Source organism: Leuresthes tenuis, unplaced genomic scaffold, assembly GCF_036924035.1.
Source record: "Leuresthes tenuis unplaced genomic scaffold, fLeuTen1.0.hap1 SCAF_9, whole genome shotgun sequence".
In the NCBI taxonomy this organism is placed as follows: Eukaryota; Metazoa; Chordata; class Actinopteri; order Atheriniformes; family Atherinopsidae; genus Leuresthes; species Leuresthes tenuis.
In genome coordinates, this window is record NW_027325363.1 from 15854440 (window position 1) to 15882066 (window position 27627).

The following is a 27627-nucleotide window of genomic DNA, read 5'->3' on the forward strand; positions in this document are numbered from 1 at the left end:
AGTTGTCAAGCCTTGTAGCCTCGGGGGAGCAGGCAGATGGGAGATCGGAGGCTTATGGATGGAGTGATCATGTGAGCTCATTTGCTTCAAGTGCTGGCACAGTGGGGCAGAGAGAGATGCAGAAGGGGAGCAGAAGTGGAGAGAGGAAAACAACATGCTTTGATTCAGCTGCACTAATCAGCTGTTTCATAAGGTTGGCTATTCTTCCCTTTCAGACCTGATGAATGAATGAATATTCTAGTTCATCTCACATTTAAAGGTATAATGCATAAAAGGAATGCTATTTTCATGCTGTTATGTTTTACAATTACAACATAATCATATGTTATGCTGCGTGACTGTTTTATGAGAGCAAACAGTGTTTTTGTTTAGGTGTAGGAAGACATTGGGGTTCGGTTTGTAATACACCGTGTGACAATTATGTTAATCACACGTTACAATGAACGGTACTCTTGCCTTTATCCCGTTAAACAAAATGTTGTCTCTTTCTTAATCTCCTCACTGCTTCCAGAAAAACAGCAGACATGTAAAACAAAGTTATTTTTTGAAAACACCTATTTTTTTAATCGAGTACAGTTGTAGCAAAGTTTTTAGAGGGTTCCGAATCAAATTTACCAGATGTTTCAGGTGTATTCTTCAGTCCAGCCAAAACAAGTTGCTCAAAATGGGTGTACAGTGTTTTGTCATCGTAATGATACTCAAACATAATGATCAGTGACATCACTACAATCCTGATCTGAAGTTTAGAACAATGTCAATGACACGATGCAGAAAAAGAGAAGAAACCAAAAATGATTCTCCTCTGGATATATTCATCATGCATTGTCTGAGGTTTTTTAATGGCTGACTTGCATGTTTTAAAAATAAACTTTTTGTAATAGTTGAAAATAGCTTCAAGATAGTTGTTGATTTTCAAACAGAATAGCATTTTTGTGGGGTTTATGAATTATGTCCAAATTCTGAAATGTCAGCTTATTTTCATGTGCACTGCTTGCGTCTGACTTTATGTCTGACTCAGTTATATGGACCATCTTGGCAAACTACAAAGCCTTGTGTATGCTTGTGGCCTCTTGTATTCTATAGCGAGAGGAAATTGATTAGACTCTAAAGAGTAGCTAATTAGCAGATGCTAACATGAATGATGGATTCCATTACGGAAACAACACAAGGTTGACCTTTGACACAGATGAGTCTCTGAGCTTATCAGTCAATATGTGGAATGAGTAACAGCTAAATTTAGACACGAGGCAGTGCTGTGGGAGTGGTGCATGCTATTCTTCATCTATTGCTGGATGTCTCTTCTATGTTGTCATTAATTACTCCCCACTAACCTACTGTTCTTGTACAGTTCAACAGCAATCATAGTTTTGCTGTAAAGTTCTGTGGAATGTTTGTACTAAAGTGTAATGTGATTATGGCTGTAGTATAAAGACACAAAACTGAGCTCACACAACACAGTGGTGTTGTTCTGTCTCCAGTACACACTCATGTTTTCTTTCTATATGATAAAATAGCTGTGTATACCAATGTGGTGTAACAATTGTTCCATGCATCATCCTTGTATCAGATCAAAACTGATAGATAAAGAGTGCTCATCTCACCGTACGTCCTTACTTTTGCTTTCCTTTCCTCTCATTTTGCCACACAGTCTTCAGGCACCAGTATGGTAGTTGACATCTCGGTGATGGGAGAGGCCCACGGCTTGATCTCAGACCTGCTGGCAGACCCCTCACTGCCTCCTAACACCTGGAGCTCTCTGAAGGCTGTCAGCAACCTCCTCAGCACCCAGATCAGCCTCCAGCCGCTCCACAGACCTCGCATCCCCATAGACACACACACCTGCTCTGATTCGGAGGATGGGCCTGAAAAATCAGAGAGATTGGCCATTCCCAAGGTTAGCATTTCAGCACTTTGTTTATTCCTGTGTCTTTGAACTTTGTGATATTATCAAAGTATATTAAGAAGTAAACTGAAGGTTTGCCACCAGCTAATAGGATTGTATTGACTGATTAAATAGGATGACTTGGAAACATTAGCATTTATTGCAAGAATTACAGAAATTACATTCATACACTGCTAACTCTGTTGTACAGAACAGAATCATGCAAATTGGAAAATCAATACATATGTAATTACTGACAATGGCAATGACAATTTTGGTTTTGAACTGTCTGGAGCATGCTATGAACAGCTTTTTGTGAACTGGTATGTAGTAAAATTGTATTAATGGACAAAGATTTTTTCAAGGTGTGTAAATTCTTTACACATGTCGGTTGTTTTTGGCGTGTGCTGCTAAGTTCAGGAGATATCTGCATTCCATCGAATATTGTGGAACAAGATGGGAGTAGTCTTGTGATATTCAAAGTGCCAAAAGGTACATTTGAAAACCTCAACAACAGCATCCCTGTCCATAAATCATGACCCAACTGCTTATAAAAGCACGCTACGTTTGCGAGAGGTGGTTTTGGAGAAACACCTTTGCGTCTGACAAGGCAAAAAATCAAATGAGGAGACCCAACAGCTGTTTTTAGTCTCAGCTGACAATAACCTAATAATAATGACCTTGTAAGAGATTAAAGAAATCTTTTTTTTTTTTTTGTAAATGTCCAGGGCAGTTTTTTCTTTAGTTTTTTTCCTGGTTTGTCAGGTCATTTACTTCTCCTACTCAGTTACAACCACTGGCAATGCAGCCTCTGCCAGCTCCATCTGACAACACTGTTAATGACAACATGTTTGCTTCTAACCGCTTTATGGAAACATGTTCGATTCATATGTTTTCTCTTTTGAGGCTAATTGCTTCACTAACAAAAGGCAATCCAGCTATTCTATAACTGCACCTATGTGTCTGTTACAATTATTTTGTCTATTCTGACTGATTGAGCTTATGGAGAGATAGGTTCAAAGTCACCTAACGCCCATCAGCGAGCAAACATTCTGAGTTGAGCAGTCTTCTTCAGGTTTACATTCATGTTTACATTCATTACAAGCATAAGCCTCTTATTGAGAGTAGATGCACGCTTCTTGCTGTTGAGTTTTTCTCTTTTTTGTTGGATTCATTTTATTTTTTGAGCTTTGAAGGCCATGTGCCATTTAGTTTCATTATTTGCAAGAGAGGAGAAACATTTCTACCGCCTGGTAAGTTAGTAGTGTCTGTCAGCTATAAACATGTCGCCATACTCATTTAAACCAAGTACACATTTTCAGAATTGTTGCATACGGTTGCATCAAGATCCTCACTGTCTCCGAAATCATTCACCCCTCACAATGTCATGGACTAGATAGTGAGCTGACATTTGATTATGCAGTATGTATGTATCATGACTATATTCCCTTTATAGTGTATACCTTATACAGTATAACCTTTATACTCAGAGTTTACACAATTTACTGTGAAAAGTAGGGTAAAATCTTTGGTCACCAATCCACCAAATGCAAACTACTGTGCATTGCCCTGAATTTAAAAAAAAAGAAAAAGCATGTAGACAAAAAATGCACACCAGCATTGACTTGATGCATTAAGCTGTGCGACAGCAGTCATTCACTGTGCAGAGAAAACAAGCCATGTATTCTCCAAAAAGCATTCTTTCTTACTGTGTAGTCTTCTCCATACACTATCTAAGCAGTCAATAGTGACACAGCTCCTTTCAGCTGTGCACACACACAAGCTTTTTGTAATTAGTAAATTTATGCATCTGTCTACATGGGATTTAGTTGGTGAGTTTGATTTAAAAAAAAAAAACATTAAATCAGAAATAGGAAAGACCTACAAACCAGATATCCAAAGCTCAACAGCTCACACCAAAATAGTCTAGATGGATAGAGAGCACAGGCCACCAGAAAAGCCTGTATATTTGATGTGAGAGTGAATGGTCCCCATAAGATACAAAACCATTTAAAATGGGCCACAAGAAAAAGCAGATTTTATAATTAGTGGGGGAAATTATTTCAGAATAAGTGGAATACCTTAACTGTGGTCATAACAAGAGAACCAGCTGTGTCAAAGTTAGGTTTTGTTTGTATGCTGCACGACGTACGCAGGGGTGCCCTCATCTCCTCTCTCACAGCAGGCATAGTGTGGCTCTAATGACGCAAAAGCTTCTAGAGGGCTTTTTAATCTTTTACAAGGCCAGTGCTTCAAAATGTATGCAGGCACTCAAAGACAGCAAGGAAACTAAATAAAGCGTGTGATGCAATGCAGGATAGCCTACCTGGAAAGTGACCTGCCACTTTAAAGATGCCTGAGTGCACTTAAATGTTCGATGCATGCATAGAATCTCAATGATTTGCTGCCTGAATTCAGCTCATTGGGGATTTGTGCGTTTGGATGCGTGTCAGTTGATAAAGTTGGTGATTCATCTCACTGACACTGCCCTATTGCAGGGCTTTGAACTAAAAACAGAAGGAGGAGTTACGTAAAGGTAATCAGCCGTGCTGTTGTCTAAAGGGCATTTCGTACTTAAGTTGGCAATTTCCTTAGCAAAACAGTAAATTTATTTTCCTTTCCCCGTAATTCAGCTCCAGAATGTCAGGGTATCTGACAAATTTACAGCAGATCCCGGACTTTCACCTGCTGTTGTTCAAAGAAGTACTTAGAGTTAGGACTAGAATAATGTAGACGCTGACGGTTAATCTGCACCACAAAAAATTCCAGTTTCAGTTATAATGAATATGAGCTTGAACTGCAGATTCTTATTTGAGGCGCGTCCAAATAAGGAGGGTTCAAGAATCACAGCCCTTTCATTCATTTCTAAAATTTCATCTGCTGATACTGTATTAGCTGCACCTCAGGAGTGGGTAGTTTACACTCTTTTGGTCTTGCTTTTTGCTTTGCTTTTAACATAAAATATCATCATTGGTTTCATAGTTTACCCCACTGAAGAAATAACTGAGTGCTAATATTGCTCCTCCAGTTCTGTGCTTATTGTTTTATGTCCTGACAAGGAAATGTGACTCCCTAATTAGCACTCATCAAGCAGAAGTCAGAAATTCTGATTTCTCAGTTATCACTGAAAGCACCATCGGTACACCTTCAGTAATTTCCATTAAAGAAACAAACATCAGTAAAATATCGCCCATATTAGCAACAGGTCCTAATGTTAGCTGCTAAAAGTAAACAAACAAAGGAATGGAGCTACAGTGAAGTCCAGAGTTTATTTAACTAATATCTGACGGAGGAATTAATATGTGAGCTCTGACACTTGTTATTACCCAGCCAGCAGCCATTAGTTGCTGCAGTGTGTGCTTCAGAAACACGAATCTGCTTTGAGAAGGGATCAGTATCCAACCAGTTTCCATGGTCCAACTTGTTTTATTTCAGTCGGGTGTGTGGTCTGTGCTCTCAAGCTCCTTACTGGATGCTCTCTCTCATACTGTAATAATTTGCTCCTTGGAGTCTAGAGTCTACTCCATACACCATTTAAACAAATGCTTTTCCATATCGTCACATTGTCTCCACACATTTTACACTTGATGTTATATTATTTACATCATGAGCCATTCATAATCTTCTTTCTTGTTATTTCTCTCACTATTTGGATAAAGGTTCATCTTAAATGAATCTCTCCAAGACTTCTAGTTTAGAACTGCTCTGGCTTTATAAGTTTTTTTTTTCTTCTGTTCTTCACCTTGTGGTGCTACACTTTAAGCTCTCATCTTTGACTCCATGTTGTCAGTTCACATCAACAGCTCCCAAATGCTAAAACCATTGAGATGCTTAATTGATGTGGAAATAAATGAGGAAAAGCTAAAAGCTGGCCATAAACAGGATCTGTGACAAACTGTCCAATTACACCGATCGCTTGAAAAAGACTGTTCAGCAAATACAACATCTTTGATTACTGAAATCTTTTGCTAATTTAGATGCAAATTCTCTTAAATTAAAACTCAGAGTCTAGACCATCATAAAACTGTAAATGTAAAATGTTTTGGTTAACAAATGAAAAATAAAGACTGAATCTGTCGCCAAGCATTTCCAGACCTCACTACACTTTTCCTCTCACTACCTCCACGTTGCACCGTGATGTTGTAAGATTTGAATTAGATGAATTAAGTTGAAGTTTTCCTAACAGAAATATTGGAAAAGTAGGTCAAATGCCGACCTTATGGACATTATTTTTGTCAGCAACTTTGTTGTTGCACAGTTCTACACTTTAGATGTTCAGACCTGCACAGATTGCCTTCACTGTTGGGAGAACAGCCACAGAGAATCATGAGAGTGCACGTGTACATGTTGATGTGTTTGTGTGGGATCCATGCTTAGTGGAGTCGAGAAGATTGAAATTTGATCCTCTGCTGCCCTCTATATTCCATTGTGTATATGAGTTTGGGGGTGGCGTTCAGAAACGGGCAACAGAACAAACATTTGCATGGCTTTACGACAAAGTTTACAACACTGGATAGACTGACAGAAATAATACATCTGCAGCCTGTAGACAGACAGATGGTGCAGCTGTGTCACACTTCAGATTGAATCAAGTTAAGTTTCAAATGTCAGCTCCAAAGTCTCATTTTTGTTGAAGTACTGCTACCTCGATTCCTCTTGAAAAGGATACAAATCGAGGGCAGCTGAGTATGTGCAGACTGTAAATTAGTTAATGGACCTCCCTCTAACTTCGCAGTCCTGTTTCCTGCTTCTTCCTGCTGTGGCTTTCTTTCTTTGAGAATAATTAGATGTTTTGTTTTGTGGATTTTGCTTTTTTTCCCCACTTTCTTTTACATGTTGAAGTGTTCTGTTTTTTTTTCAACATTCTGCATTCAGTGTGTATTCGTCACATATGGATCTTATAATGAACTAAAATCTGATGATATGTCTCGTTTGACGTCTTCACTTTTTTGCAGAATTAACAAATTCATATCACAACCTCCAAGGCCCTCACATGATTACACAGTTGTATCGAGACATGTTGGCATGCGTGGATCTATAAAGCAAAAGTGCCAAAATCCTTTAAGGTACCGTCAATAATCAGGGACAGGGCTGTGCCTGTGGTGTTCCTGAAGAAACTCGTAATAAGATTGCGTAACACGAAAAAGATTTGAGCCTATAACTGTGTTTTTGTGTATATGTTAATCTGTACTGCAGCGTCTAAGGAGGAGTCTGCCTCCAGGATTGCTGAGAAGAATTTCATCAACTTGGACCACGACCACCTCAGCTACAGGGCTGCCTACCATTGAGCCAGGCCCTGTACGCAGAGACCGCTCAGCCAGCATCAAACACACTCCGGACAGGTGACATCACTCATCCAACATCTCAAACACTGGGATTACTGTAATTTCTTATATCTGATAGTATCTTGCATCAAAGCAGTGATTCGTGGAACAACTCATTGATGATGACCATCTCAAAGAGCTGCTCCATGTCTGCCTCCTGTGCTGCCTCCGTCTCCTCCAACCACCTCTACAGCAAACCACTAGAAAGACCAGGTGTGTGTTTGCATATTTACCTCACACACAGTGTTGTGCACATGGAGCAAGCTCTTGTTTTAAATGACTATATTCAAAATCTTTTTCAGGTTTCACTCCATCCAACATATCACCTCTGGGCTCTCCGTGCCCCTCTCCTCCCGTCCAGGGAACACCTGTCTCCAGCCCTACGGTAAAGACATGTTCAGTGCAGCTTCCCGAACCGGCCGGGCCACTCACAGAGCGGGTACCTGTCTCTGTGGCCCCCAAAGGCCATCACAGAGCCTTAACTCACAGCCAGAGCGCCCCGAGCTCTACCACCATTCACTGGCGGCCTCCGTCACTCTGTGGCAGGTAATGCACATACAGTCACACTCTTCTTACGTTCTGATGAGCAATTGCAAATGAAGAGAGTAAAAAAATCACAATGTATGCATGAATGTTTGTTTGTATGGAAATGAAAGCAATCTGCCACTTTCTTTAAGTGCTTTGACAGGAAAGGGACTCAACTCTTAATAATCAGATTGAAGGGAATGATCAGGATGCACCAGTGTGTAACCTCTGAATGTGTTGGTGTGTCTCAACCTTCTGCCAGCTGTGGTAGGCCGTTCAGCAGTCGACTAAACCACGGGGTAGAATCTGGCGGCAAAGGAGAAAGAATACCCCATCCAGGTAAACAGCAGTCTGCAAGATTTCCTGCTTCTGCTCAGTACGATTCTCGCCCATCTGCCCCCGATGGCAAAAGAGACTTTTCTTTGCAAAAGATTTTTTTTGGGGGGTAGAAATTTGTCTTCACAGAGTCAGTAAAATGAGAAATGTTAGCCAAAGGTTGCACAAACCTAAAGAGTGCAATCTCTTCCCAGATGAGCGTGCGGTAGCTTCATCAGACTACGACAGCACCTACGACAGCACCTATGAGACCAACCACAGTGACAGCAGCGACTTTGCACAGAATGAGGAGGATGGAGAAGGAGGGAAGAAGCCGCCTGAAGCGAGGGAAGGTTGCAGGGAGTGTCCGACAGAGGGCATCATTCTCCATCCGCTTCTGCCATCGCCACAGGTCGGCAAGTTTTAAAAAATAAATGTAATTCATTCGTCATAGTTGGTGGTATCTGCACACCATTTTGATAACTTTGCTGGCTGTTGGTGATTATGCTTCAGAAAAGTTGAGTATGTATTATTTTATATATCTCTGGAAGAACGTCTCTGTGTCGTTCCAACATTGCCTTTGACTTTTTACCATTACATGACAGAAAGATGAGCCCATCTCAGTCCCAGAGGCTCTGGTAATGCCAGGGCTGGAGCATCTGATGAGTCAAATCAACAACTGGAACTTTCCCATTTTCAGTCTTGTGGAGAGAACCCACGGCAAGGCAGGCTGCATCCTCAGCCAGGTAAACACTTGCTAATGAGGACATTTTGCAGCCTTTATGACTGTCTGGCAACATATCAACTCAGACTAATTAAAACCCCCAAAGTAACAAAAAGGTCCACATGTGCAGTATGAAATTATCAGTGATTTGGTGGCATTATCTGGAAGTGTATGTCATTAGATTAGATGCATACAATTTAAAAAAAAACATTGTTATTGAATGATACAATTGCCACCAAAACAGATAATATAACTCTATAGAACAACAGCAAATCTAATAAAGAAATGTAGATAGAAAAACTACTAATGATCCACAATATTTTTAAATGCTTAATTGTTAAACATGACGCTATTAGTCTTTATCATTTCAACGTTTGACATGGAGTCTTTTCCCTATTAGGAGTAAATATGGGGTTTAACACAGGGTCTTTGGAGATAGGATTGTGATCCTCCTCACAGATTCAGTGACCGTGTTCTTATGTCCCAGGTTTCTTATAGGCTTTTTGTGGACACGGGTCTGTTTGAGACCTTCAAGATTCCCATTAAAGAGTTCATGAACTACTTCCACGCTTTGGAGAATGGATACAGGGATATACCTTGTGAGTAGGTGGTCCACATATTGATAAAAAGAAAATATTTGCATGTAGCGTTTCCTGTGACTGCCACAAGATGGTGGTGTTGTAAATAAAAAGGTGATGGCAGGACTGTCTGTGACATGTTGCTACAGAACAATTGGAAGGGAGCATTAATAACTACAACAGAAGAATATAATTATGTCCAATTTCCTGTGATGTTTTGGTAAATTAATGCAACACTGAAAATGTGCTGATACCTGATATCTTGTCACTTATAACATCAGGACTTTATACAATGCTGCACAATCTTTAATCAAGCAGGTTTTTTGAGGGGCAGTTTTTTTTTTTACATATGTCCATTTTTAGATACTATAAAATGTTGATTACAGAACAAACCACAGTAGTCCAACTAATTATGGGACAATTATGGGCTCTGAAGCATGTTGCAAGTAGGAAAGGCAATTTCAGACGATACGCTGAATTGAGGCATGTATTGTTCTCCCAGAAATCAGGCGATCAATGACATATGAGGCCTCACCTCTAAGACAGACACTCGATTAGTTCGTCTGGCGATATGTGCATAGATATGTGTCGCATACTTTTTTTCCCTTCCCCATTCTTTAACCAACATTTAATTTTCTTGGACAATGGTATTGTAAAGTAAATTAGTTTAGCTGAAAAGGGTGAAAATGAAAAAATGTCTATTTTTCAAAAAGTTAATCAAAGTTGATCAGCAGGGGGCACTACTGAGCACTCAAAGCGTTGAGAAATGAACCAGTTTTCCAACACAACTGACTGGAAAGCCTCAGTGTTTCTGGCCATGTCTTAGCAAAACATAGCACATAGAGGCCTTTTGCATGGAGAAAAGCGTTTCAACAGATGTCCTGCGTGTAGATTCAGAGACCAGGTCATATTTATATAGAACATATTTGCAGTAACAGTGAATTTACATGACCCCACCTCTGCGTGAATAATTAATCTCATGGAGCTTTGAATTAATTGTGAACATCTCCTTTTGGATCCCCATATTTTTAGATTCAAATGCTGCCTGAAGTGGAACAGGTTTCAATAAACAAACCGTGCACGATACGGTGACCCCTCATCAGATTAGTAGCAAGTGCATTTTTGGCTCATCCTTCAAAGCCTTCTATAAGTACACCTAGAGGGTCTGCTTTTAGATCTTTGGGAAAATTGGAGGACGTACTTCGAAGCAGGGCATTAAAATTCATCCTATAATTTGTGAACATGAGGCATGACCAGAAAATATGAGTGTGGTTGCCGTTTTTTGGCCCATGGCTTTGCTTGTGTATGACAGCTTTCAAACTATGTCGATCGTATTCTAAATCCTGGAAAAAAAAAAAAAAGTAAGTGCACTTTCTATGTAAAAGTTCTTCTTCTTTCTTTGAAACACCTGCATGATAGGTTTTAATGAACTTTACCAAATATGCACACCTATTATTAAGTGTATGAAGTCTGAATTAAATAATCTATACCATTTTCTGTTGAAATTGAAATATTTTATTTATTTATTTTTTATCTTTATTTTACGCATATCATGTAGATTTGACTAATCTCAAAATCTCAGCCCCTTTAACGGGACCTGATCATTTCTGACTGTAACGTCACTACAGTCATTCACATGACTGCTGACGAAAACCTGTTTCCTCTGTTGTTTCCCTCAGCTGAGAAATATCAACAAAATCAGATCTCGTTCTTTGCCTTTTATGATCTCTATCTATTGACTGATTACCTGAATTTCCCTTCATTTTTACAAATGATCTTAATTAACTCTTCACATGCTACATTCAAGCTTAACCTAAATGGATTACAGTTCATTCGACGTGCAGCTAATGGGCCATTAACTAGAATTTCTTGCATTTCTCCCGTGGTTTCCTGTAAATTTGGAATAAACTACAAAATCCTGTTTATAACATATGAGGCACTGCATGACCAGCCAGATTTCGAACCTGTTGAGCCCGTTCTTGACCGGGAAGATCCCCAGTTTGTTTCACCCCACACCAACTGCAAAAGGCAAGGTGCTTTTTGTGAAATCACGATAATTTATCAGGTTTTTTGAAACTCTGGACTACTGAATGTCTATGAAAAACCTACCTTAACGGAGAAACTTTTCATTGACCTTTATCCGTGTCATATGTTGGTTCATCTTAGCATGTCTGTCACTGTTCTCTCTGTCATCCATAGTGATACTATTTCAGCTGACTGAAATAAAGATCAAACTCTTTCAAAAAAGCACTGGCGGCTATATATACTGCACCAGTTTAACCTAATGCAATTATAATTGAGAAGGACAGAGTGCTCACATCATTGCACCACAATCTCCATTGAATTTCATCACTGCATTCTCTCTGCTCCTATGAGAGTAAGTGTTTTATTTTCCATCTCCCCAGATCACAACCGGATCCATGCTACTGATGTGCTACATGCTGTCTGGTATCTCACCACTCAGCCTGTGCCAGGCCTGCCCACACTGGTGACTGAGAATGGAATACACACTGGTACGGATTTTTTTTTTTATTCATACAGCAATTTCTTATGATTTAACCCCAGTCTTGCTTTTCATTTTTTCTTTTTTTTTTACCCTCATGTTTTATTCAATCTAAATCTCGTGCTTTGATCTCGAGCCCAGATGCTCAAAGAGGCAACACCAATTTAACTCCCACACACACAAGCATGGTAGACAATCAAGTCTTCATTCAGGGGGTAAAAGTGTGTGTAAACAGAGAATTAAGAATAACATGCATTAATTCCACGGCTTTTTTTCTTTTAGACAAATTGATCCATCACTTCCTGCTTAAGTGTATGTCTCTCCTACTCATATATTCAGCCGTATACTCAACATTTCTCTTTCTGTTCATAGACTCTGCAAACGGCATCACACCGAGAGCAACAAGGTTCCTGGTGTCCAAAATGAACTCTGTGCAGGAGGAAGGCTACGGCTCCCTAGCTGCTCTGATCCCCGGCCTTGAGCTGATGGCCCTGTATGTAGCCGCCGCCATGCACGACTATGATCACCCTGGAAGAACCAATGCTTTTTTGGTAGCCACCAGTGCACCACAGGTAAACAAGTTGTGTGTGTGTGTGTTTCTTATTACAGCAGATAAAAACAACTTGCTTTGTGAGGACATTGCATTGTGTTGACGCTCTCACCAGTGTGCAGCTTCTCTGGCCCATTCCTGCTCTTAAGCTTTTTGTTCTTAAAGCAGGGACGTCCGTATCTGCATGTTCGAGCTAACACTGTAGGCTACAATGTTTTACTCCGCTGAATAACCCATCCTCTTCAGTTAAAAATTCTCCCACAAATATACAGAATCTATCTGAGTCTACATTTTTTACATAAATGAATAAATCCACAAGCTTTTTTTTTTTTTCCAAGTATTGAAATGAATAGGAATGAGTCTATGTGTCTAATGTGTATTTCCAGCAGAAACACGGGGAAAACGCTAAGATTAGTAATGCTGAGAAAAAAAAAAGTAGTCATATGTCAGAAAACAAAAAGAATGCAGACCAGCGGCCAACAGCAGCTGCTACGAAATAGGATTTCATTATAAATAACAGTTTTGTGCACAAGCAGGATTTCAATAAAAAGAAGCAGGCAGCAGAATTCATATTGTTCACTGTGAGATCTCAAGGACTTTAAACTACGCCATTACATATGCAGTAAGGCCAAGGAAGCTCCTGTGAAAAAGCTACTGAATACTAATGCTGCATGTTATTTTCACTTTCTCCTCCTCCACTGTAGGCTCTTTTGTACAACGATAGATCAGTCTTGGAAAACCACCATGCGGCTTCAGCCTGGAACCTTTTCATGTCTCGACCCGAGTACAACTTCCTTGTTAACCTTGAGCACGTGGAGTTCAAACGCTTCCGCTTCCTTGTCATTGAAGCTATCCTGGCCACTGATCTCAAAAAGCACTTTGACTTCCTCGCGGAGTTTAATGCAAAGGTAAACATTCGGATCAGCTACATAGACAGTTGGAAGAGTGACCATCCATGATCCATTTGTAATACCTGTTGGGTCACTGGTCATCTCTCCTCAGTTCTTGTTAAGTATTTTTTCTTGTTTCGCTAATACCAATAATAGGAAAGCTCTTTTCCTGCAGACTGTCCAAATCAATAGACATTTCTTTCGCTATCTTTTTATCTCATCAGGTGGGTGATGAAGGAGTATCTGTTATTGATTGGACCAATGAGAACGACCGATTGCTGGTGTGCCAGATGTGCATAAAGCTGGCTGATGTCAATGGACCACTGAAGTGTAAAGAGCTGCACCTGAAATGGACAGAGGGGATTGTCAATGAGTTCTATGAACAAGTAAGTTTACAAGGTTTGCAGTCTGATCGGATCACATCGTTGCTTGAATTTGGTTTTCCATTTTAGGAGCACCACATAATTGTAACATACTGTTAGATCAGATCAGAGATGATCATCACCTATGGGCATGAACAACGGCTCTACAGCCGCACACACATGACACCCGCTGTCTTGTTCCATAGAGTCGTTTAAAAGTTTGCCAGTTTACAACATAAATCATACATTTCTGGACACACAGATCACATACTATGTTCATTACTAATGAACACACTATTCATTCATTAGTTTGTGACAGGCTTTCAGTCCAGAGGAGTTTGAATACATATATTATTGAATAGTGTATTCATTCGTATATGTATTCAAACCCCTCTGGGCTGAAAGCCTGTCACTAACTCATTCAGTGCAATCACTACTGGAAGTGAGCCACAGTGCATCATTACTTGGAAAGACTGGGCCATCAGTAGATGTTCCTCTTTTTTTTTTGACTGAAGAATCTCTCACAACAATGTTACTCGTATATTGCACTCTATTCCTCGATGAAGAGGGTCATAAAGATACAAGAAATAAATTCTCTGTATTTGTGTTTGTTTAATAAAGGTCCAAATGAATAAAAAAGTTTAAAGTTCAAGTGTTCAAATGTTGCAGTCTAGAAATCGTTTCTGGATATCGTGTTTAGGGAAAAAAAAACATCCTCATAAATAGCTGCATTTATGACTTGTTCTTTATAGGTTGTTGTGAGTTTGGACAGACATGCTTTCATATCAAGTCTGAAGCATGAGTCAATAGAAAGTACATGAAAGCAACAGTGCCTGACTTTTCTTTAAGTCTATTCTATGTAAGAAGACTGTCTGGAATTTCCCCAACGAGAAGAACAAGTACATTCATTCTTTGGAAAATTATATTATTTGTAGAGGCAAAATGTAGCATTAATTCTGCAATGATCAATTGATATTTTGCATGGCTCCAGAGGAGGGGAACCATAGATCAGGGCTAAAAGCAAAACATGTATCAGTGTATGACAGTGCTGTGCTTTATGTAGGATAGACCCACATGGACAAGCTTTTCTTTGTTCAACTGTTTTGAATACTCAAAACCCTTAGTAACTCATAAATTTGACCATTGAAGACAGATGCCTGGCAACAAATCCTGCTCTGAACTACCGAGACCATAAAGATAAAATCTGATCACCCAACAGCGATAGAACAAATTTCCTAGCAACTGTAATGTAAGCAGAAAAATCCTGATTTGAAACTATTGGGCGCATTTTCAAAATATAAAGATAACGGTCTTTAGATTTGCACAGAGATGTTCAGGCTGCAGCAGAAATTTGTTATCCTAAGGTTATTCTGACGATCCGCAAACTGGGTAGAAGCGTATGCGATATGTGTTAAGTCAGTGTTAATGAAGGGAACTTGTGTTGCAAGGATATCAAAACACTGTTCAGCAGTGGGGGAGGAGGGAAGGGGTGTCGACAGATAGAGGGTTTGCGTGTGGTTTTCTTTTTCAGAGGGGAGAAGGATGACCTAAATGTGCCATACTTGACAGCACTCATTCACAGTCACTGCGGAGGATCTCAGAGAAGGCTTTCAGTGGCAACCGATGTAAACACACAGACACTCATCTTTACTTTATGCTCTGCAATGCACCACTTTAACATCCTACACATTAGCAATATCTGGCTAAAAGATTTTTTTTCCCACTCTCTGATCAGGCTGTGACTCAACATACACCCCCCACCCCCCCCTCTCTCACAGTAACCGCTAGTGCTGTGCACTGACGCCATCCTGATTTTTGGTTGCCATAGCAATTTGGAGCTCTTGCCCCTCTGTCCTCTTTTTGAACGTATTTGAAAGCCCCAACATCAGAAGAAAAACACAACAGCACAATCCTGGACTGTCATAACATTTGAAAAACAACAATGCAACCATTTTGTCTGTAGGTTGTGCAGTGTACACCGCAGAGTAAGCGGGCAGAATCTGGAAGTGAACACGGAGGCGGTGATCAAAATCGGTTTAATTTAAGACAATCAGAGGTACCTGGAATTCATTGAGCAGATTAGATTCCAAATATCTGAGATGTGCGTTCATCTTTCTTTGTGGATTGAAAATGGGAAACACAAAACCTACAACTGTGCCAAGGACAAGAAGGGAAAAGAGTGGCTCCACTTAGGCTAAAACTTGATCTGCCCCACATTTACACCAGATGACGGTCACACAAATGGCTTCTTCAGGAAATATGATTAAAACTTATCTGATAAAATGTAGAGAGTCTATGCATTATTAAGATGATTAGTCAGAGTATGTCTGTCACCGTTCTTTATCTTTGTTTGGGCACAAATAAACAGATTGTAGTCATCGGAAACTGCAGCAAATCTCCTCAGACCGTCTTATTTGATTAACTTATACCTACAGATCAACCATAGTTTGAACCAATGTTTTTCTATTTGTAGTCCTCTTGACCTACTTTCACAAGACTGTAGCCAGAGGCTGAGTATCTGGGACTCTCACTGCTTGACAGCTGTGTTTTTGCCAGTGGAGGGATGGAGTTTACCCACGATTGCCTGAAAATATTTGATTTATTCTATATTCGACATAAAGTGTTGTCTTTATATTGGGGTACTTTCTTGTTTTCTGTCATGTATTACTGACAATATCACTGAAAATATCTCTAAAGAGGTTAGCTCAGATGAAATTATGGTCGATGATCGTGACTTTAACTTCACACAAACAGAATCCCGCCTGATTTATCCCCGAATTACTTTATATGTGAAATGTGTGAAATGGATGAAAGCAGCAGAAATTTGCAATTTATGCATTAGGCCTAAAGATAATGTTAATCAAGCCATTTTTTTTTCTTCCAAGGTCATTAAACTCTCTTACTATATGATGCCTCTCACATATGCATCATTTTTGTTCCCAGGGTGATGAAGAAGCAAACCTGGGCCTTCCCATCAGTCCATTCATGGACCGGTCCGCTCCACAACTCGCAAAACTGCAGGAGTCTTTTATCACTCACATAGTGGGACCTCTGTGCTCTTCCTACGACTCTGCTGCTCTCATGCCAGGGCGCTGGGTTGACCCGTCAGAGGGAGAAATGGAACCAGAAGTGGGGAAGGAAGGACAAGATACAGAAGAGGAGGACACAGCAGATGAAGAGGCATCGACAGGCTCTGACACCTCCCGTATGTCTAAACTCTGTCTAGACTCTAAACTGCCTCTTAATAGTTGGTTTTTTAAAAGGGAAACATCTCACTTATGTTTATGGAGCCTTTCTGAATAATAATCGAGACATCGCTGACAACTGAGATCACTGTCCTGTTGTTTGATGGGATCTGGGGAGATATCATTTCCAAGAAAAATTTTTTAAGAGTTGCTGATGTATAAATATTTTATTTAACATAATGTATTTGATGTTTCTTCAATAGGTTTTTCTTTTTACTTCATTTATTGAAATACCTTTTTGCTACCGAGCTTACCTTGAGCAAGAGATTGTAACAATAATAGTAAAAAAACAAAAGGCACTGGTTTTTACCAAGTAAACATAATTAAACCCTTTAAACAAATAGTTTGGGAGATGTCTTTGATTTCTCATCACAACTTGTCCTCATACCAAAATAACCATGTTGGTCTATTGTAGCCACAATTGCAAGAAATTTGCCAGAGATAACCCAGTGAAATTACTTTTGAAAAATGAATAACTGACCCTTTCATGGTGTAACTATGCATAGTGAGAGATTTTGGCTTTAAAACAAATCAATGTGACTAGGAAGAGGGAGAGGGTGTGGAGATTTTTTCACTGTTGTTCAAGTAATAGGTCCACCACTGAGGCTTTGCGGTGGTCGTCCTTAACAGAAACTATTTCTGGCATGTGCTACATGTACAGTGGAATGTCTTTGCAAAACTCCAGAGATTGCTCGCCCCATCTCACCACCCCAACCGCCAGCTGTCACTGTAGTTAAATAACAGAATCACCTCATCTCGCCCTTTGGTCATGTCATTATTATTCCAGGCAACATATGGCTTTTTTCGCATTCGTAGAAACAAGTTATTATTGCTCACTGCTTCTAGACATCACTTAGTTCGAAATACACTGCCGGCACAATCAGCCTGTGGGTAATTTTGAAATGGTAAGGCAGATTTGAGGAAGCAGCTTGCTTGACTGTGGTCAAAGATAAAGAGAATCCTCCAAGCTCTCAGATAGACATGCAATTACCCGATAACTCCTGTTTTTTTTGTCAGATTTTGATGTAAGCCATGTTTTCCAAATAACTGTCCAGCTCATGTGAAGCAATCTTTGAGATGTTTTAAACAAATTAACAGAACAGAAGAAGAGGAATAATTAGAAAAATACCATAATCAGTATCCTAGCCACCAAACAAGATTATTATTATTACTATTCTTCTCGCCCCCATATGGGCACAGTGTAATCTTGAGGCAGAATAACTGATATTTAAGTCACACAACCTGTGTGACTTAAATATTAATTACATTAGCCTTAATTCAAAAGAGGTGATCCCATCTCCAACTGAGCACTTTAATATAAAAAAGGCAAAAACCACCTGAAGTGGGTGTGAGAAGCAAATTTTGGTGCGCCCATGAAACTTTTCAGGTGCTTAAAATCATTGATAAAAGCACCCACTGACCTAGCCTACACAGGCATATAACTTCCAGGGAAATCAAACCTTGTTGAGGTTGTTTCAGGTTTAGAGCTTGATTAGCTCTTTGCCCATCCCCTGCCCCTCTGCTATGCTATGCATAGAAGTGTATTAAAATCTTTCATGTAACTCTGAAGCAAACAAGCATGCATCCCAAAATGTAACACTTTTCTTTTAAAATCAGCTTCCTTCCCAGGAGCTTGTGTAACCGTTTGCTCTTTTTCTCACAGAACAACAAGAAACCAAAAAGGCACACCGGAGGAAAGTGTTTTGCCAGATCATGCAGCATCTTTTGGAAAATCATGAAATGTGGAAATGTCTGATTGCTGCGGAAGCCCCGGAGGAGGCCCAGGAAGAGAAGCCGAACTGCATCGGCAGCCCGACCGATCCAATCACGGCAATTCGCGAGGAGGAGGAGGAGCAGGCAAGCAAAGAGGAGGAATCAGCTGATGACCTTGATGAAAGGGAAGAAGCGTCCCCTATGGAGGAGGGAATCCCTCCACAATCAGAGACTTCAGGAGAAAATGAGCAAGAACCAGAGTGAGATTCTAATTTCAAACTCCTCTTAAACCAGGAATTTGAACATTGTTTAAAAATGTTTGTTTCTTTCCTAACTAAACTCTTGATATGGTAGCCAGCACATCACTTTGACACAACACTGTAGAAGATGTTTTTGGTAAAATGTGCCTAACAAAAACAGGACTGAGGACTGGGATGACGCATTAACCAGTGCGTCTGACATGGAGAGAGATGTGAGATTAGCAAAAGAAGAAGAAGTGACTAAAGAAGAAAAGAGAAAAGGCAAAAGATGATGAATATAGGACATGGACTGTGTTTGTTTTAACTGTAATGTTTGTTTTTGTGTGGATCTGGCACTCTGCCTGTACCCAGACTGCCCATCCTGCACTATGGGCAAACCACACTCATTCACAGAGTCACTCACATTCTGTCACAGCTCGCCGCTGTCCTTGCTGCTCTCAAGCATCAACACTCTGTGGAGCCACCCAGCTGGTCGAGGATGTGCAACAAGCCCCTTCTTGAGGACAATGGGAGGAAAGCCAGGGAAAAAGCTTTGTCCACTCAGGCTCGGCCATGTAGATTATATAAGAGGATGGAAGAAAGAGCCAGTAGTAGTGCACTGTGTGTACATACACCCACACAACCTTCACAGCCAACACAACGCAGCGCTACAGCACAAACTCATTCCACACTGTAAACACTTTAACAAAGAACCCTGTTGCTCAAAAACCTTTATTCTTATTCAAGGAGAAAAAATGCAAAACATTATTTTGTCCGTGACAAACAAGCTGGCAGACATTGCCTTTTGTTAGTCAGTCAGCACGGCACACCTACATTTATCCAGGCTACACAGCTCAGGAAAGCAGAAACCTGTAGCAAAACAGAAACACAAAGGACTTCCAGTGTCCTTGTGCATTTTTTTGTCACTTCTACTGCTTTACTTTCTTTGCTTTCTGAGATGTCAGTCCACTAATGCCCCCCCCCCAAAAAAAAAAAAATGTAGCTATCTTTGTTCAACACTACGGGAACCACAAGGGATAGCACACACATTATCGTTAATCCCAGTAAAACTAATTTAACAGGACACAAATCTAGATAATAAGGCAATATGTTCGATCCAGCAAATTAAATTTATCTCCACGTGTCTTATTTGCATTATCCCCACAGTTAATATAGTAATTAATGACACAAAATGTTTTTCTTTCCATTTAATTCAAATTGTGGTATTTATGTCAAATGCTTCAGAATGTAAAATAACCATAGTGGGCCAAGCCTCAGCTGAGTCATAGCTCCGTATCACCTGAGAAGATTTATATCAATAAGAACCCCCGTGCAGCCTGTTGACATCCGGCAGATGCCACCAAGAAACTATGTGGACGTCACAGTCTAAGCAAATTATCCGTCTTTGAAGGTAAAAATGTAGGATTTATGTGTCTGTTCATAGTCAGTTCTCAACGTTAGCCAACAGAAAAAGCTGAATGAGTTGTGTAAACACTTCACGCAAACCAGCGAGGGAGGGAAAGGCCATAACAGCTTTGTCAAAAGCTGCCACAAGCACTGTCACTCTGTGTGATTTGGCAAAAAGGGCAGTGAAGTAGGGGCAGTTCCAAGAAATCATTTCTAATGACAGAGCGCTCTCCTTTGATGTCTTCAGAGAGTCAGATTGGTGGTGATGGAGGACAGTGTGAACAAGGAGAATAGTCTTAGTAATGAGGCTTAGAAATGAAAGAGAATAGCGGGTGAGGGAGGAGCCTTTTAGCTTTCAATGTAGCTGCTTCTGAAAGGTACGAGGGGTCTCAGAGCTCTCTCACAACGCAGCAGATTCTTCCAGATGTAACTCTTTGAAGATGAGCCAGTTTGGTAGAAATCAAAATCATGTGACGATCTGTTTCCCACGATGCAAAACGTATTAAGAGACAGACATTACACCATATTTGATCTGACATCACAAAACCAACTGTGACCCTCTGTCATTTAAATCTGGATATTAAAGTATACTGTGTTCACATATCAATCTGTAACAGTTAGATTTCATGAAATATAATACATCTGAAAGACTCTCTGCACTTTTTGTAGAAACTGCCTGAGACTTGAAGCTGGCTGTAGAGAAGACTAAGAAAAGACAGGCAAAGATAGTCAAAGCAAAGTAGGATATAGTTATGCAAGCATAGATGTCTAAAGCAATTGAATAGCATCGATGTATGCTTCAGCTCTGTAGCAGGCAGGGAATTTTAAACAACATGGTTGTAAATCCTTCAAAGATTAGCTGGAATGCAAGATGAGCCAAAATAACCACAAGTATTGACCACTTTAAGCCATGCGAGTCACAAGTGACAGGTGGGTTGCTGGGTGACAATTGATAACTCCAGTGAGTAACTATCACACAAACTCATACAGATACAGATAAGGCAACATGAGATAGGCATACAAACGTCCACTAAGCAAAAAAGCAGAACGTGTTCACATGTGCTGGATGAAATCAGGCCAGTGAATCTATTAAACAAGCACTTTTGCTTATATTTATTGGTGGGACTTGCCTTGCTGTGACCCGATTTCTTCACTCAATTACAGTTTGCTGATACTGTTATAAAACTGTATAAATCCTCACTTGTATCAATTTCACTGCTATCAAAATGCCCATTGTGCAAAGGACGGCTAAACTGTGCGGCATACAAATACCTTTGGGACTTATTGCCTTTACTTATAAAATGATGCAGTAGTTCAGCTTGTTTGTAATAACATGAAATAGGAAGCTTCCGTTAACTTCATCTTTCACTTTTACTTTCAGGCACTGAGGTGTTTTTTTTTTTGTTATTTTTTTAACGATAGCTACTATGTACATTCAAAGGAGGCACTGCTTAACAGGACATTAATTTACAGACTATAAGCCAGTATAAGACACAAACAAAAGCGAAGAGCATTAACGTCAATCATACGTCTTGGACAAATGTAGTCTGGCATAGAAGATCTCTAAATGAAGCGAAAAGCTAAAGTTAAATGTGATCCTCTGCCACAAAATATGCATATGCAGCCAGACACATTTGGATTTTACATCCCCTCCTGGACCTGATCGTCTTCCAGTGGCCTCACCTTCCATTGGCTTGCCATGATAAGTCTGCGGATAGCAAATAAAAATGCTCCGACTGATATACGCAGCTGTGAGTTGGGGTATCAGCTGGTGTCTGTCGTTTGGGCATATTTGAACCCCTGTACAGCAAGGTATCTTTATAATATAAGTTATTATAAAAATAATCAAATCACTGAAAGAAAAAAAAATAATTGAGTATACAAGCTTGAGCTCCACTCACTGTAAATAACCCAGGCACTATACATTATATCATTACCTCAATTGCGACTAATTATTACAGTAATTACAATGGATTTTTCATGTCGCACACTTGTACTATCTCATACTCGTCAGCATTGTTTGGGCAGTTTTCCAGACTCCCTCCAAATCTTTTGCTTGAATTTTACATGATCTAAGAGTTCAAAGCTCATTTGGGATTAAGTCAGTCAAAAGAGACTCTTCTCTTTTCTCTCAGCGCAGCCTCTAACTGTCTACATTGCAGTGCAACAATCAAAGAGACTTGAAGAAATCAAAGCTGTGATCCAATTTGGGGTGATTATTTTCATTGCAAGCCATCCAAAACATGAGCGCGTGCCAGGCCAAAGATATACTCGCTTTTGAATATGTGTCTCCGGACGTGCGATCGTTGCCTTGCATGTTCTGCGTCCGTTTGGAGAATTGTTTGTGCACATCCTCAGAAACCAACACGTCTCATCCACAATGAGCAACATGCAGGTGATCACGAGGGGACGTGTCGGGGCAAATGTGAGCAGATGTCTCGTGTCACAACGTCAGCAGAAGTTTAAAGAAATTAAATACAGCGGAAGGTTTTCAAGTTAAACTCACAGATCACGTTCTTAGTTATCCACATCTTTATGATGTGTCATTTCCGCTGCACATTGATTAATATACTTTACTTTAGGAGCCATCGACGATACACCTGCTGTTGCTTTTTTCTGCTGTGATCCCTCCACCATCAACCAAATGCTAATTTTCTTTATTGTCACAACGTTTACTGTTTACATCCTGCAGATCCGTAAGCTCTCCAAGGGTGTAACTCCTCGTGGAATACCTCGTGGTAACGATGGTAACGCATATGCCAATGTGCGGCTGGTTATCTGTGTTACGTGTGGCTGGAAGAAAAAATACGTAACGTGCATTTCTGGCCTTGACACGTGTAACTGTTTTAGAGAAAACTGAAGGAGAGATATTTACTGGTCAACCTTTTTTTATTTTCAAGTTTCAAGTATTTTTGCAGTCTTTTAGCATGTGTTTTCTTCTCATCAGCAAATTTTGTGTTCTTGACATGGTTGCTCACATTCAGAAAAGTTTCGATTTTTTTACAGGCAGCAACTGAATCAGCAGACTTTTGGAGATTTGCTGGATTAATGTTGTTGTTTGTAGAATGTTTTAAAAGCTTTGCGCAAATGCATTGATTTGGCAAAGAAATGAATGCGGAATGAAGCTGTGCTTGACTTGTCCACTCGTTCACTACCAGCTCTAGACCACTATACAGTGAAGCAGTCATTACACAGTGCTGTGTGAATTTTCAAGTTTAAGTCTTCAAATCCCATATGGTGCACTGCAAACTCACTACATGCTGCACAAAAAGCAGTGCACAGAAGCAGTACACTGTCTTTCGATGGGGACCATCGTGCATTGAGTCAGCAGTGCTAACATTAGCGACTACTAATGTTTTTCTGTCTGGCTTGTCAGTCATCCTGATCACGGTCATCCTGAAAGCCTTAAAATCTTGTGCCTGTGTACCAATCCTGCTGGCGTTTATTTCTGCAACACATAACTGTAGATATCTGGCATATAATTATAAAATTGATGAGAATTCGGACACCTGTTCTCTTGTGTGTTCTCCATGAAGTGAACACGATAGGATGAGTTCGTGGGAACGAGTGGACAAACCAAACGAACAGCCCGTGTTCACAGGAAGAAATTAAAATGTATTCAAGTAATTAAGACCATTGGATGTTGGGAGATAAATACACACCCCCATTAAGAGAACACAGCTGCGTTGCAAGCAAGATCATTTCTTTGATATAAAGTATACGGATGCACACGGATTTTTAGTAAATGGGACCCTAACGTAGATGGGAAACCACTTCTCCTGAGAGGCTGAGCTAAATTTTACTGACAAAATAGGTTTTTAAGGAGATACACTAGAGGCAAAACAGGGCATAACATTCTCTTTATATTTTCATAATATATATAAAAGTTGAAAATAGTTAATGTAAGTATTCATATTCATTTGAAAGATTGACCTTTTTGCCTGTCATGTCTCACCTTAAAATTCGAAACAGAAGAAGAGATTGATTGAATATTCAAACGTTAACATCTAAGTTCTTGAGGTCGGTTGGCTTCTTTCTGCTTTGGACATGATGCCGAGCCTGTCATTGGTTGGCAGTCACGTGACATTCATAACTTTGCTTTTCAGTGGTTCACACAATATGTTATAAGAGCCTGGCGAGAAAACAAGAACAAGTGCAGGGCTTAGAAATCACAGAAAAACTATTCAATTGCATCAAAGTCAGTACGAATGCCGTCTCTTAAGTAATGAGAAGAAGGGGATTGTTGCACGCTGGAATAACTTGTGCAAACCAAAGAAACTTTTTCAACTTTACAGTTTTTGGTGATTTGCACAAAATGAGCCCTAAACGAAGCATGTTTTGTTTTGTTTTTTTGTTTCTTTTCTGTAATTGTTATTCAGAACCTTGCAAAGCTTTCTGGATATGCATAGATCTTGTTCTCGTGTGAAAATAAGGCAGAATAAAACTAATGAAAGCTCGTCAGCGCTCATCTAACGGACTGCAGCTCACAGCACGTCTTTACGGTTTGTTCTTCTTTCACTGCCATGTCAGCGGGGCACCGGAGGAAGGGCAATGTAACTCACCAACTGTTCTGATCTCAGATTCAAGCCCTTGTAAACCAAAAACATTTGTATTTTGTATTGCTTGCTGTTTCAGCCCATTCAGAACGGGCCCATGCTCCTGTGCCATAGCATTTTCCACACATACGTATGTGCACATTGTCTGAATGCTTTGCTCTTCTGCTTTCCTCGTTTGTCACAAAAGAAAAGAAACCAAAAGAAATTTTCTTTTTCCACCACCTTTAAAGCAAGACTAACAAGGCTGGTATGTTTTTATCCACAGTCGCAGGCGCTTCACAGACTCAATTCTTTTCTTCTCTCCAGTATCTTGCACTTAACATATGTAGCAATACCTACAGGATGGGGAAATTGTGTGATTCACCAGTATTTAAGTGGAATATGACATTTTATTTCTAGATATTGTTTGACTTTGTATAAAAAAAAATATATGCTGTACAGATTCAAAAGTATATAATGACAAAAAAATTTTAGAAAAATATTTATTTTTACTGTTTTGTAATTTAGACACAATACTGTAGCTCCTCTATTGCCAGACTTACTGGAAGTGCCTCTCGATAATGTATTAAAAAGTAACTATACAATATACTGGGATTATTAGAACCTGTCACTAGCAAAGCATTGTTGATGTCGTATTGTGACTATTGTTGAATAATAAGATTTATAAATGCTGCCTGTGTCTCTTCTGTTCTTTGGTCATTTTTTTTTGTCCCCCCACGTGCTTCACTTTTACATCACGTTTGTCCGATTTCAGAGTTCAAACAATTGAATAACGCCGTGAAGCACCGTCATCGCTTCAAGACGAGCGTTTCAGTCGCGGGCTCATCATCTGTTCTCGGCTTGTGGTCTGTAACACTGACACGAGGCGCCATTCTGTGTCTCCGTTTTTAGTAAACATGACATTACGCAGCCAAATCTACCCGAGACACTGTGAGGCTTTTTAGTTTCTGCAGTCTTTACCATTTTCTACATTCTGTTTAAATCTGACGAAACAGCATTTGGATTTTACAGTAGTCTTAAAAGTAAATAAAGTGAACCCAATGAAAACACACAAGATCGAATCTAACACTTGGGACATTGATTGTGTCAGCAGCAGCATTAGACCCGCGGTTGTAAAAGTTCATACCTGCTCACACAAGTGAAGAGTCTAAACAAGACAAAGGAGCTCTTGTTTAGGCTTCTTTTGGTTATTACAATAAATTACAGGCTCATCTCATTTGTCTAATTTATGCCTCCACGTCTTCTCTCTCCTCTGTCCTCCAGCTTGTGACCCAGATATCAATCTCTGCAAAACCTTTTGAAGGGTGTCTCAATTCCTACAATTCAACTGAAGGAGACAGAGGAGCTAAGAGAGAAGCTTGCTGGGGGAGCTATAAGCAAGGACACAGTTGTGTCCTGTGCAGAAATCTTTTTGATAAAAACATCCAAAGGTGGCGTGGCACACTACTAACACATATGAAACTGATGGAGTGATAAAAAGAAACAGGTTTGAGGCCCATCTGACAGAGATAATGCAACAAAGCTGTAAGCAGGGGATACAGTTTTATCATATGTCATATCTAATTGATGCCAGTTTAAAATGATGACTGAAGCCAAGATGTGTCGGTTACCTCACCTCCTCTTTCGTCATGTTTGTCTTTGCCTCTTCATGGGCAGGACAAGGACACAAGGAGAAGAGAGGAATCAAGGTTGCTCACTTTGGGAGATGGGAAAAGTAGTTGGCTCAAGCGCAGAGGAAAGTGTTGATGACAGGTTATACAGCTCAAAGTCAATACACTTGAGATTCAAGATCATTCAAATCAATTTTACATCTTTGACCTAAACTTCAAACAGAAGCTATGGGGCCTCCATTAAAAAAAAAATCAAACTCATGTAGAGCAAAGAACAAAACATGAAGGCTGTTTCTACTTAGAATCAAGGACATGCTATATTTTTTTCCAGTCAGTTGAGAATAACGTTGGCTTGCTATTAATCCCCTCAACATCTTCCTCTGCCATTTAAAAAAAATGTTACGTAAATGCGTAATGAAAATAAATCGTTTTAGTGCACAGTGTCTTCTCCCGTCTGTGCTGCACAACACCTGAGATTCCCCCATGCCACAACCAGTGAAACGCAAATTTTTTGCTTTTATTTTGGTAGCAAATAATGGCACATCTGACTCCAAAAGGAGGGAAACTCCCACAAATACATGTGCATCAATGTGTCCGAGTCTTTCAGGCCTTTCAGTGACTCAGACACTGACTTTCTGCTGTACCTCGTTAGCAAATCGTTAGTAAGAATATAACGCCGAATCAGGGATTGTCACTGTTGGAAAACATCAGTAAATCTGCCTCTTAATCCCTGTCAAATTGTGAGAAACTTTAGAAAGCTGATGGCTCTGAATGGAAGAGGAGGACGAAGGAATTACATACCAAAATCTACTGAATCAAAGAGTTTTTATCTGTGTGCACACAGTCTCCAGGATCTCCTTGTTTTTATTGAGCGTGTTTTTGATCTTCAAATATTAATGTAATTAACTACCTCTAGATTTTGGTGATAGTTTTTCTTTATTGATTCTGATGTTGAGGAGCTAATAAATTGAGTGCATGTTCATTCTAGTGCAGATCAAAGGAAATCCTTTCGGTAATCTTGTTTTCATTGAAGTCGCCCTTTCTTTGAAGCGCTCCTTGTCTGGTTTTGCGTCAGCCTTATTTACCACTGAGGGCATTAAATATTATAAGACATCTTTTTTCATCCATCGAGTGAACTAATAATTTAGCAGAAACCAGCCCTGGATTAATGCTTTAACAAATATTCTGCCCTTGATCTTTAAGA

General features: G+C 39.8%; 1 protein-coding gene across 1 annotated transcript in view; it reads left to right on the forward strand.

Annotated features, from left to right (window-relative positions):
• The window catches only part of LOC140314382 (cGMP-inhibited 3',5'-cyclic phosphodiesterase 3A-like), a 59720-nt gene extending 34254 nt beyond the window's left edge, over positions 1–25466 (forward strand). The window contains exons 3-16 of the mRNA XM_072392548.1: positions 1649–1894; positions 7079–7224; positions 7304–7419; positions 7509–7752; positions 7994–8070; positions 8262–8458; positions 8652–8792; positions 9258–9369; positions 11754–11861; positions 12224–12423; positions 13106–13309; positions 13516–13677; positions 16597–16858; positions 18562–25466. Coding sequence (XP_072248649.1) covers positions 1649–1894; positions 7079–7224; positions 7304–7419; positions 7509–7752; positions 7994–8070; positions 8262–8458; positions 8652–8792; positions 9258–9369; positions 11754–11861; positions 12224–12423; positions 13106–13309; positions 13516–13677; positions 16597–16858; positions 18562–18875 — 2529 coding nt within the window. The 3' untranslated portion in view covers positions 18876–25466. The remainder of the gene's footprint in view (positions 1–1648; positions 1895–7078; positions 7225–7303; positions 7420–7508; positions 7753–7993; positions 8071–8261; positions 8459–8651; positions 8793–9257; positions 9370–11753; positions 11862–12223; positions 12424–13105; positions 13310–13515; positions 13678–16596; positions 16859–18561) is intronic.
• The last annotated feature ends 2161 nt before the right edge of the window (positions 25467–27627 follow it).